Source organism: Staurois parvus, unplaced genomic scaffold, assembly GCF_062004578.1.
Source record: "Staurois parvus isolate SC_StPar_1 unplaced genomic scaffold, SC_StPar_1.0 ptg000011l, whole genome shotgun sequence".
Classification (NCBI taxonomy): Eukaryota; Metazoa; Chordata; class Amphibia; order Anura; family Ranidae; genus Staurois; species Staurois parvus.
The window spans coordinates 6970645-6985276 of NW_028317807.1; the positions used below are offsets into that span (position 1 = coordinate 6970645).

The 14632-nt window shown below is 41.7% G+C and overlaps 1 protein-coding gene and 1 long non-coding RNA gene across 2 annotated transcripts in view; both read right to left on the reverse strand.

The window, feature by feature from the left end:
- Positions 1-6447: 6447 nt before the first annotated feature.
- On the reverse strand, positions 6448-7766 carry LOC149473739 (uncharacterized). Its single transcript, XR_016312139.1, has 2 exons — positions 7068-7766; positions 6448-6756 (listed from the first exon to the last, which is right to left on the reverse strand). It is a non-coding gene; the product is annotated as an uncharacterized LOC149473739 (long non-coding RNA).
- Positions 7767-10184: 2418 nt separating this feature from the next.
- The window catches only part of FLACC1 (flagellum associated containing coiled-coil domains 1), a 50790-nt gene continuing 46342 nt past the window's right edge, over positions 10185-14632 (reverse strand). Inside the window, exon 15 of the mRNA XM_089672701.1 lies at positions 10185-10298. Within this exon, the coding sequence (XP_089528827.1) occupies positions 10185-10298 (114 nt within the window). The remainder of the gene's footprint in view (positions 10299-14632) is intronic.

Below are 14632 nucleotides of genomic sequence, written 5' to 3' on the forward strand. Positions count from 1 at the left end.
CATCCTAAATTGATTCACCATAAGCCTACTTTAGCCCCTGATACCTCCTATGAACAATAAGCATTGCACAACCCAGACCATTAAAGCAGCATGGTAGGAGCCCACCTCCTCTGTTCCATATCATTGCTAGAAACAATACCCAAGTGATACCAGTGCTTGTGAAACAGCCAGCAGACCAACAGAGATGTTGGCCACTCATTATAGAGCCTAATACCGAACCAAAAATTCACTAGAATTCACAATTCTGTAACTTGCTCTGATTCTAAAGGCTACCCAGAGAGAAGAAGGGAGGGAACTGGCTTCATGCCACCAGTTTCCTCCTCTGATGCCAAGGATTGCTGGTGGTACAGGAGGAAACCCAATGTTATAATTTTCCATGGGCCAAGAACACATGCCTTCTTTATAAATTTTGAAACCACAAACACAGATGCTAAATCACCAACTGCCCACAGGCCATTTTCCAGAGCTTTCTTGATCCAGCGATGTGCACAAGAGCAGCAGCTCTCTTCCGTCTCTCTCTCTCTCTCTCTCTCTTCAGTGGACAGAAGCAGCAGTGGGAGCCATTGGCTCCTGCTGCTGTCAATCACAGCCAGTGAGTAGAGAGTTGGAGACGAGGCACCGCTCTGTGTGTCAATGGACACACAGTGCCAGCTCAGGAATGCAGGAGTACAAACAAGTGCACCCACAGCAAGCAGATTAATATGGAGGCTCTCAGCAGGGGGGAGGGGCCAGGAAAGCTGGCAGACGACCCAAGAAGAGGAAGATTGGTGCTGCTCTATGCAGACCACAGAGCAGATAAGTATGACATATTTGTTATTTTTGAAAAACAAAAAATGTTGCCTTTAGAGTTACTTTCAGTTATATTTTCTTTCAAAACCCATTAAATATGTTTTAAAGTGTATTTCTAAAATTCTAAAGAGTATTTCCAGGGAATCTAGGCAATACCTTTTTTCAGTTTTGGATAGCATGAGGACGTATTAGACCCTCTGTCAAGTTTTCATTGTTGTCTATGTCCCCATTGAGGAGATTCACTACTCTATTTATACTGGTGACTATTATCACCAAGACAGAAAGTCAGGGCAGGAAATCAAAAATGTTAGTGTTGTCCCTAGAATGAGAATTTAGGAGAAATTTTTCAATGGGGACAATAGGGATCAATATGGGAATTAGCTTCAGTTTGGAAGATTTCCTCTTGTATCTCTGGGGCAGGAAGTAAAGGAATATTTCCCCAATACTATAAGGATAGCAAAAAATTACTTTGCAGGGATTGCAATCCTTCCCTACTGTACCTAAAACTAAGAAAAAAAGTTGTGAAAAACTGGATTTTACATATCTACCTGTAAAATCCATTTCTTACGTACATCATGGGACACAGAGCAGGCTATTCATGACTATGTGGGTTATAGGCCACCTATAGTTGAATGGACACTGGCCGACCAATCAGAGAGGAGGTCCTCCCCCTATATAACCCCTACCTACACAGGAAGTATATCAGTTTTTGTAGCAAGCAATGAAATTCCAGAAAGAGGGGTGAGACCTCTGTGTCCCATGATCATACATCACGAGACACAGAGCACACTATTCATGACTATGTGGGATGTCCCAAGGAAATAAGAAATTTGATGGGAGGGTGACACAATGATAGCCACTGTCCATAATCCCTCAGGACCTACTCAGCCGCCCGTAAAACACCGCGGCCAAAGGCAGAATCCTCTGCGGCTCTCACATCCACCTGGTAGAACCTTGTGAACGTATGAACCGAAGACCATGTAGCGGCCTTGCAAACCTGAGCCACTGATGCCTGATGGTCGGTTTGCCCAAGATGCCCCCACACTCCTGGTAGAGTCTGCCTTCACCCGAAAGGGTGGGACCTTACCTTTTAAACCATAGGCTTGAATGATCAATTGGCAGATTCAATGTGAAATAATTGCCTTGAATATGGCCTGCCCCTTCCTAGGCCCCTCTGGCAGCATGAACAGAGCTTCTGACCTGTGCCGTCACCTTCAAGAAGACCATTACAGTGCGTACCACATCCAAGGTATGCAGAGATCTTTCTCTTGCTGACTGAGGCCTAGGAAAGAATATAGGCAGAACAATGTCCTGATTGAGATGAAACCACGTTTGGTAAAAAGGGTGGATGAGGTCACAACACTACCTTATCATGATGCAAAACCAGAATTGGTTTTCAGCAAGAAAGAGCTGCCAGCTCCAACACCCTTCTCGCAGAAGTGATTGAGCACATCAAGAAACAACACCTTACGAGTCAACAGGACCAGTGGAATCTCCCCAATAGGTTCATATGGTGGTTTTAGCAAAACCTCCAAAATCAAGTTCAGGCCTAAAGGAAACAAAAGGTAACTGGACAGGAGGAGCAATACGTACCACTCTCTTTAAAAAAGTGCAAACCAAAGAGTGAGATGCAATGGGCCTCTGGAAAAAAACAGCTAATACTGAAACCTGGCCCTTAATGGTACCAACAGCCAATTTTTTCTGCAACCCTGTTTGAACAAAACTAAAGAATCCTACCAATCACATAATTTCTTGGGTGCCATTTGTGAACATCACATCAGGAAATGTAAATATTCCTAGAGACTACCTTTCTAGCACCCAACATGATGGGGATGACAGAATCTGACACTCCCCTATCCTTCAGGATCTGGGTTTCAGATGATTTAGCCCCTTGAGATCCAACATGGGCCTAACATTCCCATCTCACTTTGGCACTGTGAACAGATTCAAATAAAACCCCTGAAACCTTTCATCTGCTGGAACCTCCATGATCACCCCCCCCCCCCCAGACAATAGGCAATCGAGTGCCTGTAATAAAGCTCTTCTCTTGATTTATTGGTACATTTGATTTTAAAAACCGGGGTGGGAGAAAGAACCAAAATTCTAGTCTGTACCCCAGAGACATCGTGGAAATAACCAATTTGTCTTGGATTAGAGCCCTCCAGGCAGCTACAAAATTAAAATGCCTTGCCCTACCCGAACGAGTAGAGGCACTCCTTTATAGGAAGGCAGACTTTGGATCTGCCTTGGATGACTTTTGCAACCCTCCTCAGGTTTTGATTCTGAGTTCTACCTCTGGAGGCTGGGACCTGTGTGTGGCGAAACGACTGCCTGGTACATAAGGGGCCAGCAACCGAAGCCCCTTACACCTTAAAAGAAGGGCGCTTGGATCCCCTTTTAAAGAGTAGAAGAGAACTCATTCCCCCTGAAATCTTTTGGATATATTTGTCCAAATCTTCCCCAAACAGCCATTCTCCATGAAAGGGAAAACCTGCCAATAATTTTTTGCATGGCAGTTCTGCCAACCAACTCTTCAGACACAAAACCCTGCGCATGTGCTCTGATAGGAGGTCCAAGCAAGAAATTTGCTGACTTGAATCCTTAAGAGCATCAACCGCAAAATAAAGTACTTGGAACATCCACCAAATCTTCAGCCAAGTATTCCCCCTGCACCGGCGGTCTTCCAAGCATTTGTCAGAAAGACTCTGGCAAATGCCAATAGCTGCCACTTCTGGCTGTGTGGCAGAACCTGCCAGGGAGAAGGAGGATTTAAGGAGAGACTCTAGCTTTTTATCCACTGGATCCTTGAAAACCTGGACATTATCCACAGGACATGTTAAAGATTTATGAAACAGCTGCATCCACTACAAGCAAACCACAGTTCTTAACTAACTTCTCTTCCACGGGGTACAAAAAAAGAACCTCTTTGGTGGAAAAAACCCTGTCTGGGTGATCCCAGTCAGCATACATAATTTGCTCCAAAAGAGGATGCACCAGAAAGGCTTGAGTACTCTGTGGAGGCTTCAAAGAGCCCAGAGAAGAATAAGTAACCTCAGAGATTTCTATCGGAGGTAGCCTGAATCCAGATTGTACCATATCAATGAGGTCCTGCACTAATAATCTCTGAGACTGGGAGGAGATCACCAGCTTCTCTTCAGGCTGTGACCCCTCAGAGACTCTACTGCCTGACCTTCCTCCAGTTCTTCCTCATCCTCAGGTTCCACCCATTCCTGTTCCAGGATTGGTGGTTCTAGTGATGGGGATGAGAAACCGATGCAATCATCCTAGCGATCTTATCCTCTAACCCCACTAAGGCTAGAGCAAGATCATTCTTGGTTACATATGCAGAGTCAGATGCCCCAGTAGTAGCCACAATGCCAGATAAATGCAGTAGCTCCGACTGCCCAGTCACTTCTGGCCTTTCAGGAGAGGATATTACAGTGAACATTTGGCTAGATTCCTCAGGACCTTGTGGCGGCACATTAGTGCCCCTTCCTGCCGTGCCTCCTCCACTCCACGTTCTGGAAGACATTACTTCAGATAGCGTAAAAACCTATGCACCTCCAATAGTAAACACAGACCACAAGATACAGCTATGTAAGCAGTGTGCTGAAGAAAAACACACAGTGCAAATTGCTGTCCTTGTCAGCCACCAAGGGCAGCTCCTGACTGACTGGCCAATGCTTCCCCCTCAGGGGAGTACTCACGTGCCCCACTGAATAGCCTGCTCTGTGACCCGGCCACAGGAATCCCTCAGCAGCAGCAGCCCACGTGTGCCCAGGCCTCCTGATGAATGAATATGAACGATTTCCATTTCCGGCTGCTACTGCACATGTGTGCCCGATCTTTGTGAGCACGTGCACCCCGCTGTGCACGCGCCCCAGGGCCGATGGCCGGCCACACACTTAGGGACCAGACTGCTTCCTCTAGTGACTCCAAACAGAACAACAGGCAAGCATGTCCCAAGGAAAAAAATGCCACAAGCACTTCCCCTTGGCTCACAGCTTTCTGAATGGATCCGATTAAAGTCCATGATTCTCGAAGGAACCGTACTAGACCTTAGGTAAGCTCCAGGAGCACAAACAACACTTTCAGTGACCATTCACCTTACAGACACTGGTGAAAAAACTGAAGTACTTCCTGTGTAGGAGGGGTTCTATAGAGGAGGACCTCTTCTTTGATTTGTCAGCCAGTGTCCATTCACCTATAGGTGGCCTATAACCCACATAGTCATGAATAGCCTGCTCTGTGTCCCCTGATGTACGATAAAGAAAAAACAAATACTTTAAATACTGCTATGTAGGGCAAGCATCTGAAATCTACTTTTATATTAATTTTTCATAAACTTCTGTACACTGGAAATCAGGCTGAGAATGGGAGTGTCAGCATTATGAATCCCATTTGCAGTGCTGTCATTCCTGTTTGAATCACATAGTGCCAAAATATGCTTGAAGGGAGTTCAGTATGAAGACAGCTATCACTTCCCACTGCTGCCTATTTGTGAAAACGTAACACATTAGCTATTATGTAACACATTAGCTATTATTTGATAAACGTGATTCTTGTGAGCTACTATGGTGTATTCTATAAATAAAATCATTTAAAAAATCAGTTGGTTAATAAAATTGCACCAAAAAATTAAGTTGAATAAAACTAAGCGAAATGGATGCAATAAATAAAATAAATGAACTGGTGTATGAAATATTAAATAAATGAGTGGGTCGCCTACACTATACTCATACTAGTGTGTCACCAGGGGCAGACTGACCATTTAGAAACTTGGGCACTGCCCGAGGGCCTGGGGTCAGTAGGGGGCCCCATGAGATGCCCCTGGTACCTTTTTCATAGGCGTTTTTGAGTTTGGGCAAGGACACAGGGGCCCCATGATCCCCTATTGCCCGGGGGCCCCATGAGTTGTCAGTCCGCCCCTGTGTGTCACTATAAATAAATAAAAAAGCAAGGTGTCGTGCTCCACTACCAATAATGATGATATGAAATATATAAACATACATAAATAAGAATAACGGATTTCCATTTAATATATGGATTAAATAAAATAAAATTTATTTCATTTAATTAATATATTTTTTTTCTCATTTATTCTTATTTATGTATGTTTATATATTTCATATCATTATTATTGGTAGTGGAGTGCGACACCTTGCTTTTTGATTTACATTAGCTATTATTCCCTGAAGTATTTGCCATGTAAAGTGATAGCGCACGGTTCCAGTACCAGGTCTTTTACAAATTCATGCTCAGTGCTTTTTGCACCTATGCTCTCTAACACATTTAACAAGAAAACCTCATAGGGCTACAGATTATTAAGTGCAGTAACCCCTTACATGCCAATTGTCCTGGAATTTGTCAGGACAGTTTTGCCTCTTGGTCCTCTGTCCTGCCAATGCTGTGTCCTCGGCCATTTCTTGGGATCACAACATCACAGAAACAAGATAGGACTACAGAACCCTCCTATACTGTCCATAACATAGAAGGGAGTAGTTCTGCATTTTTCAGTGTTATTGTTTCTGTTGTCCTTATACAGTAGGGTGAGCGAATGTTGTCATTCTAGGACAGGAAATATGCTACTGGCAGAATCACCAAGTGAAACAAGCTTAAAAAAAAAAAGAAAACTAATGCATCCACCACAAGAGCTGGTAAGCTGCGATACATTACAATTTAATTGGTGGTTTAGATATAGAAGAAAAATAGCCAATTCCTTGCTAAGTTATATTCAGTATAATTTTTTATAGAGACATATGTTTTACATACGTAGACAACACTACATACTGTATATACGCTAAAAAGGTAATATACTTCCATAGGAATGACAGTAGCAGTTTCTGTGCCAGCAATTGGTAGGAGAGGTCTCCAGATGGTTTTCAGGCAGCCTCACTTGGCTAGGTTCCAGGACGATCTCGGTTTCTATCACTGTAGAGTTGCTCATTTTTAGCTATGAGTTTTCTCCTGTTTAAAAAAAGTAACATTGAATGTCACATTGGAAATAGCTATAGCTTTCTCACTTTCAGAAAAGGATATTCAAAGCTACACATCACTTCTTATGAACACCTCCATGACTCATCATCACTGCCAGCAGACACGGCGCTCTGCTCACAATATCTTATATCCTACAGCACACTGTCCTGAGATATTGGATTACTTTCTGGCCTAATACAGTAGGTTTGGCATTACACTAACACATCGTTTAACAAATTATGGGCCCATTCATCATTTTCCTGCAGTGATGTAAAAGGAATTCAAATCAAAGCATGCATTACATTTCAAACAGAAATCCAGTTTGTTCCTCTCGTGTGTCCCCTTCACATCTATGCACTTCGGCTCAGTTACAAGAAAGCGGTGCCCGTCTGCGCTCAGAACTGGCACACTAAACTTGTTAGCAAAACTAAATGAAGGTAAATTTAGGACAGCTTGTTCTGTTGCAAAACAACAGACTCACTGGCTAGATCACCAGGTGGAAATAAAAGAAGGAAAGCTTAAAAAAAAGAGAACTAATACAGCCATTACATCTAAAAATATGTAATATTTTTCTTCAAAATTTTCGGTCTTTTTTTGTTTATAGCGCGAAAACTAAAAAGCTCTATTTGTGTGAAAAAAAGGCGGTAAATTTCGTTTGGGTACAACACTGCATGACCGCGCAATTCTCAGTTGAATTAGTGCAGCGCCGAGTAGCAGAAAGAGGCCTGGTGATTAAGGGGGGTAAATCCTCCAGAAGGCAAGTGGTTAATGCTAAAAAAGGGTGGGTAATAAAATGTCCCCATTTTGGTGGTTGCAGCTCCAGATAAAAAGGTGTTAACCCACATAATGGCCAATGAAAAGGAAGCAGAAAAGCGCAAGCAAGCGAGTGTCCAAGTGTCATGGGAAGGAAAGAGTTACTAATGAAATGCAGTCCCTGTGTAAGGGAAGATGAGGCTTGTCGCCATGTCCCCAGAAGAATGTCCTGGGACCGTCCGACTAGATGAAATGACAGCAAAGGAAGGCTGAAACAAGGAAGGCAATGGCATGTGAAAGTGCACAGCCACGCCCAGACAGGAGGAGCTGGGCATCAAGAGTTGACGGAGGTGGGCGTGGAAGCTATGACGATGAACTTGGTAAACCCGTGCCGTGCTCCAGTTACCGCGCTTCCAGCTGAGGAAATGCCGGGCGGAAGGCGGTTCTCTACACGTGCGCAGCTGCGGAGGCCCACTGATCGTGCCTGAAATCGGCACATGCGCAGTTGCTTGACGCAAATACCGCTTCACATTAAGAAAACAAAGGTTTTTTTTTTTACATTATCTAGTTGGGCGGTGGTCAGCCCAGTGGTTAAGGCGTCCGGCTCCCACAGGCATGGCCATAGGTTCGAGGCACACTGCAGCCGTCATCTCAGACTGCGGGAGGGAGTGGTCGGGCTCCCTCCCCGGGGTGGACGTGCCCCACCGCAGTCAGTGTGGTTTAACGCCATCTCCTCCCTGGCTGTGTATGGATTTGAGTTGGTGCCTGTGCCCATTTTTAGCTTTCTTTTCATTGTTTGTGCATTATGTGGGTTGACCACTTGCCTTCCTGAGGATTTACCCCCCTTAATGACCAGGCCATGCCTCTTTTTGCTACTCGGCGCTGCACAAATTCAACTGATAATTGCGCGGTCATGCAATGCCGCACCTAAACGAAATTTACATCCTTTTTTTCACACAAATAGAGCTTTCTTTCGGTGGTATTTGATCACCTGTGCGCTTTTTATTTTTCACGCTATAAACAAAAAAAGACCAAATATTTTGAAGAAAAACAATATTTTTTACTTTCAGCTATAAAAAATATATAGTAAACTCAGAGTTTGTTATAAATTTAGGCCAAAATGTATTCTTCCACTTCTATACTTTCTGGCCTAATACAGTAGGTTTGGCATTACACTAACACATCGTTTAACAAATTATGGGCCCATTCATCATTTTCCTGCAGTGATGTAAAAGGAATTCAAATCAAAGCATGCATTACATTTCAAACAGAAATCCAGTTTGTTCCTCTCGTGTGTCCCCTTCACATCTATGCACTTCGGCTCAGAGTTACAAGAAAGCGGTGCCCGTCTGCGCTCAGAACTGGCACACTAAACTTGTTAGCAAAACTAAATGAAGGTAAATTTAGGACAGCTTGTTCTGTTGCAAAACAACAGACTCACTGGCTAGATCACCAGGTGAAAATAAAAGAAGGAAAGCTTAAAAAAAAGAGAACTAATACAGCCATTACATCTAAAAATATGTAAGCTGCAATATAATAAATGTTTGCTTTTGGGTTTAAAACCACTTCAAAGTTATTGTAAAGGCTCAGTTATAAAAAATAAAATAAATAAATATGTAATACCTGCTCTGTGCAATGGTTCTGTACACAGCAGCCCTGATCCTCCTATTCTCAGGTCATGCACTGGTGCTCCTGGCTCCTCCCCCTCTCTGAATGCCCCCATAGCAAGTTGCCTACTATGGGGGCACTCATGTGAGCATGCTCCTGAGTCATGTGTGGTCCATAGAAATACACAGTGTAATAACTAAGCATGTGTTTGTGTGAAACGCGTCGACTGCTCCTCTGTCCTGTCTTGGAGTGGTCATGTTCTTATCATATTGCATGTAAAGGATTCCAATAAAGGATTTTATCCACCACATTGCTGTTAGTGCGGCCAACCATTCTGTTTTTCTATTGCAACAGTGGGGCTTAGTTCCAGCCCCCCCCCACTCCCTCCTCACTGGTTGTGATTGACAGCAGCAGGAGCCAATGGTAAACTGGCTGAAACACTGACACTTAGAGGCTGAATGCCTCCTAGCTATGGGAACTGAACCCTAATGGATGATTCCTATCTATAATCCAGCTCTGATGAAGAAGGGATCACCGAAACGTGTTAGCTTGACCAAGAGTTTTACTCCTCTCCGGATGGCACTTGCCCGTGACCTGTAACCCTGTGTTGGCTACTGTTATTATATGCCTATTTTACTGCTACTCTTGTGAGTATATTTTATTAATAGATTCATCTACTGTTTACTGAGGTAATGCGCAAGGTTGGTGCTCTCTTTCTATACTACAGTTCCTGCTTCTGTGTCTAAGCCAGTGAGGAGCAAGAGGGAGAGCAGAGATGCTGCTCTTGTGCACAGCGCTGGATCAACATTGGGCTCATGTGAGGGTTTTTTTTTTGGGAGGGGGGGTTGAGGGTGGATGTCCAGATAAAATATTTTACATTAATGCGATAAGGTAAAAAAAAAAAACCTTTACATTTTATAATCATTTTAAGCCTATTTCACTGGCTGTATGAACAGCTGCACAACAGTTTTCAGCAGTCTGCCATGACACCTACTGGACATTTGGCATTACTACAGATGTTTAAGGTATAACAAAATCATAAAAAAAGTATACTTCTTTTACCTTAAATCTGAATTCTCATTCATAAGAGTCTGGATTCTGATCTTGTACCTTGACTCCACTTTGCTGACGTTTTGGTCAAAATTTTTCTCAATTTTGTGAATTTGACTTTTCTTAAAATAAAGCACATATACATTAGAAAACACAGAATATTGCACTCTTAATAGGTTTTATTTTGAAATACATTTACAAAAAAAAGAGAAGCATTTTAGCTTTGGTTTATGATGATATTTAAAGAGGACTAAGATTTCCCAGTAAAAAGAAATATGTAAGACATCAAAACAGCGCAAATATATTAATAAATATACACTCCAGTGAAAAATTAAATATATAAGAATTGATAAAAAAATATAAAAAATAAAAATTAACGAGTCCCACTCCAAATCAATTAAGTGAAAAATAAAAAAAATATATTCATAAAAGTCATTTTTCAAAAAAAAAAAAAAAACTTTTGACCCGTGTATTCACCGAAATAGTGCTCAAATACCACACCGCACTCACATATTGGTGAAAAAAACGCCTTTTAGGGTTCTTTTGGGATCCTAGACCCAAAGTTTTTTTTTTTTTTGAAAAATGACTTTTATGAATATTTTTTTATTTTTATTTTTCACTTTATTAATTTGGAGTGGGACTCATTCATTTTTATTTTTTATATTTTTTTATCATTTATTTAATTTTTCACTGGAATGTATATTTATTTATATATTTGCGCTGTTTTGATGTCTTATATTTTTTGGTGTTTACACTAATGAGCAGCAGCATTTATTTATTTAGTATATAATTTTCATGGTTTTGGCATTGGTGATTTTTTTATATATAAAAAGAAATGTGTGCAAATTATATTTGCATTGAGTTTAGTACCCCTGCAAAGTCCCACAAATACCCGTTGATCCTGCCAGTAGGATTTACCTAACACAGATTTCTGTGATGTGACAAGGATGCTGCATTATCCTGAATTCAAAGCAGCACTGTCACTCACAACATAAGAATATGTTCCAGGGGGATCAGCATTGTCACTGCAGATTCACAAGCCTGTTGGTTGTTAATGAGCACATGACCATACCTAGTCCTGCCCACTGCTTTTTGGGCTGACAGCACTGCCTCTGTTGCTGAAGACTGTGAGCTGCAGTGTCTAAGTCTAGGTTCACACCTATGTGTTTTCCACTGTGTTTTCCTGAAATGCACAGCAGTACATTTATCATGATTTCCTATGGGACACGTTCACATCACCACGTTTTCACCTGGTACGTTTTTTGGAAAGGGTCAGGGATCTTTTTAAACGCAAAACTTTGCATTTTTGGTCCTATAGACTTCAATGGAGATGCTGCAGAAAAGCATGTAGTGCATTTTGATGCATTTTGCATTTTATTCTGCCCAGCAACAAGTTGAAAAATGCTTCAAAAACGCATCACAAACGCATGTGCAAAAACGTAAAACACACTGCAGAAACATATCAAACGCAAACTGCATAGGTGGGAACCTAGGCTAACGGAATATGTGAGGGAGGATTTGGAGCAGTTAAGGTTAGAAGAAAAAGTTTTTGGTTTACTTCATTAGGCCTGTGCCTCACATACTAGCTGGATTTGGCATTTTCTTATGCATTCTTCTTTTTTTTTTTTTCAGGTATCTAGGAGGTTCATCCGTCATTCAGTCCTGTGGAATCTAACCTCCGCCTGACGTCAATCATTGAGAGTCATATGCGATGAAACACATAGGGCGAAGTCGGGATACACACTACCATGAATGCATGTCAAGCTGCGGCCATCTTTGTTACTGGCACTTGGAGTTTTGAAAGCACGCTATATGCTGTAGGCTCTGTGGATCTCCATAAGTGCAGTTGCATGATACATTTCTTGTTTTATACAGATTGACACTATGGGAGCTGTGTTTCTTGTCCCTTTAATGTGACATGCATTGACAGCTTTCTTGAGTTTGAAACAGCACTGTGGAAGGTGACTTTGGAGATCCACTGTGGCCTAATCTTTGATTTATATGGGAACTCCATGCGATGTGGCTGAGCAACAACAGAGTCTTTTCTTTTGGTGACAAATAGAGCCTTTTATGACAACTCAGCATTAGGGGTCATTTTATTTTGGTAAGCCTTGAGTATGCACATGAGTGGTCGGTGTCATGTGGATTCTCAAGCTGGATTCCTATTCTTAGGGACTCACTTGTGTAAGAGGGCTGTCAGTCTCCACATCTATTTCAGTGACTGTTTATAAAAAAAAGATCATTTGTGGGCAGATCATTTTATATCTGAATTCCCAAGTAAACCCTGTTACATGTATATTTACATTCTTTGCACATCTCTTTAGCACTTTAATGCACAACCTGCACATGATTTTTAGTTTGCTTATATGTCAGCTCTTTGTGCTATTTTGCGCATTATTAATTTCTTGCATTCTGTTGCATATTTTGCACAGGATATTGTGTAACAATATATTTTTTATTTTTGTTTGCACATAAATAGGCGCAGTTATGTATGGAATAGATATATTTATTATTATTATACAGGATATTTTATTTTATTATTGAGCACTGCACTTTAATATCTATTTAAGACTTGCACTTTGTATTATGGTATAGTGCTAGAGGCTGTTCTTTGGGTATTTTGTGTTTACACTTTTAGCCCTAGCACAATTTTTGGGGGTTTTTGATGTTTATTGATTTGATTTTAAAAAAAACTTACTTTTAAAACTGCTTTAAAAGATCCCTTGCCCCAGCATGATAACTATTGTAGTTATACCACTATTAGAATTTAAATAGTTACTTGAATGTGTTCTAATTGTGTATGAAAGCCTTACAGTTTGACTGCTATTGTAACTATTTTTTGGCACTCATTTTCAAAAATCTGAATAAGAAATAGTGATCAGATTGATGCAGACATGTTTTCCAGGAGCCGTGAATTAAATGATTGCTCTTGACATCTGACTGATTAAATGACTGGATGAAAAACCTATGCATGCATCGTCATCCTCATTCCATTTCCTTCTGGGAAAACCACATTACTTTTGGACTCAAGAAGATCTTAAAAATTTAGGTCTGCCATGTTTTAAAGTGTTACAAAACCCAGGACCCTGCATTCACTATATCTGGTCTCCCACAGTACACAGAACATGGAAATGCAATTATTTTAGTAAATATAAACTGCTAAATACCTTTTCTCATCAGCAGTCAGAGCAGTCTTGTGACTTCAGCAGAGCACTGGTTAAAGCTTGTAGGAGGACTTTTCTTCTGCTCTAGGAGGATGCAGAACCCCTGACCTCTGTCTGGACAGTGCTGATTGGCACTGTGCTGATCACATGTACTCTCCCAAGAAAAGAAAAACCTCGGCAGCAATACACACTAAACTGAGCATGTGGATGTGACTACGGGTTCAGTTTGTCTTATCAGGTGGACATTTGAACAAGAGGAGGGGCAGACCAAACACCCTTTTTACACAATGCAGAGGATTAACCCCTTAGGTTCCACAGTGCAAGCATGCTTTACTGCATATACAGGCTGATTTTACTGTTGTGGGTTTAGTCACACTTTAATCATCAGCCCATTAATGTAAATGTACAAATAATATGACAATGAGCTACAAAACATTGTAATTTATAGGGATTCTTTCTGACTGTAGGCAAATTATGACCATTCAGACAGGGAGACTGTAACAGAATATAATGTATGTCCCAAGGTCAGTGTGCAGGGAAAACAATTACAACTTTGGAAGACCTGTATATGACAACTACTTGTGGGTATGGGAAGGGAGGGATAGTAAAACACTGGTATACCTTACACCAGGCATGTCCAAAGTCCGGCCCGCGGGCCATTTACGGCCCGAGGGTCGGTTTAATACGGCCCTCCATGTCAGTGTGTCAGTGTGTCTTATGGAGCGAATATGGAGTCTCTGGTCATCCCTGTGCTGTCCGCAGTCTCTGGTCATCCCTGTGCTGTCCGCAGTCTCTGGTCATCCCTGTGCTGTCCGCAGTCTCTGGTCATCCCTGTGCTGTCCGCAGTCTCTGGTCATCCCTGTGCTGTCCGCAGTCTCTGGTCATCCCTGTGCTGTCCGCAGTCTCTGGTCATCTCCTGTACTGTGTCTGCAGTCCATTAGTTCAGAATTTTTTTTTTTCCGGTTTTCTGCCTCTAAAACCTAGGTGCGTCTTATGGTCAGGTGCGTCTTATACGGCGAAAAATACGGTAACTTGGCATAAAATAATTTATTTGCATTTAATTGTAATGGTTCAAAGAATGTTTGGAAAAATGTTCGGCCCTCCACCATGTTCACTTCATCCAATCTGGCCCTCTTTGAAAAAAGTTTGGACACCCCTGCCTTACACCCTATGAGACATAGACATGACGCAGAGCTTATTCAGTAAAGCAAACTAAAGCCCTGCACATGAAGTGCTGAACCTAAAGCAACACATCATAATTCATATTGTTCTCCTCTTACTTCAAAAACGTG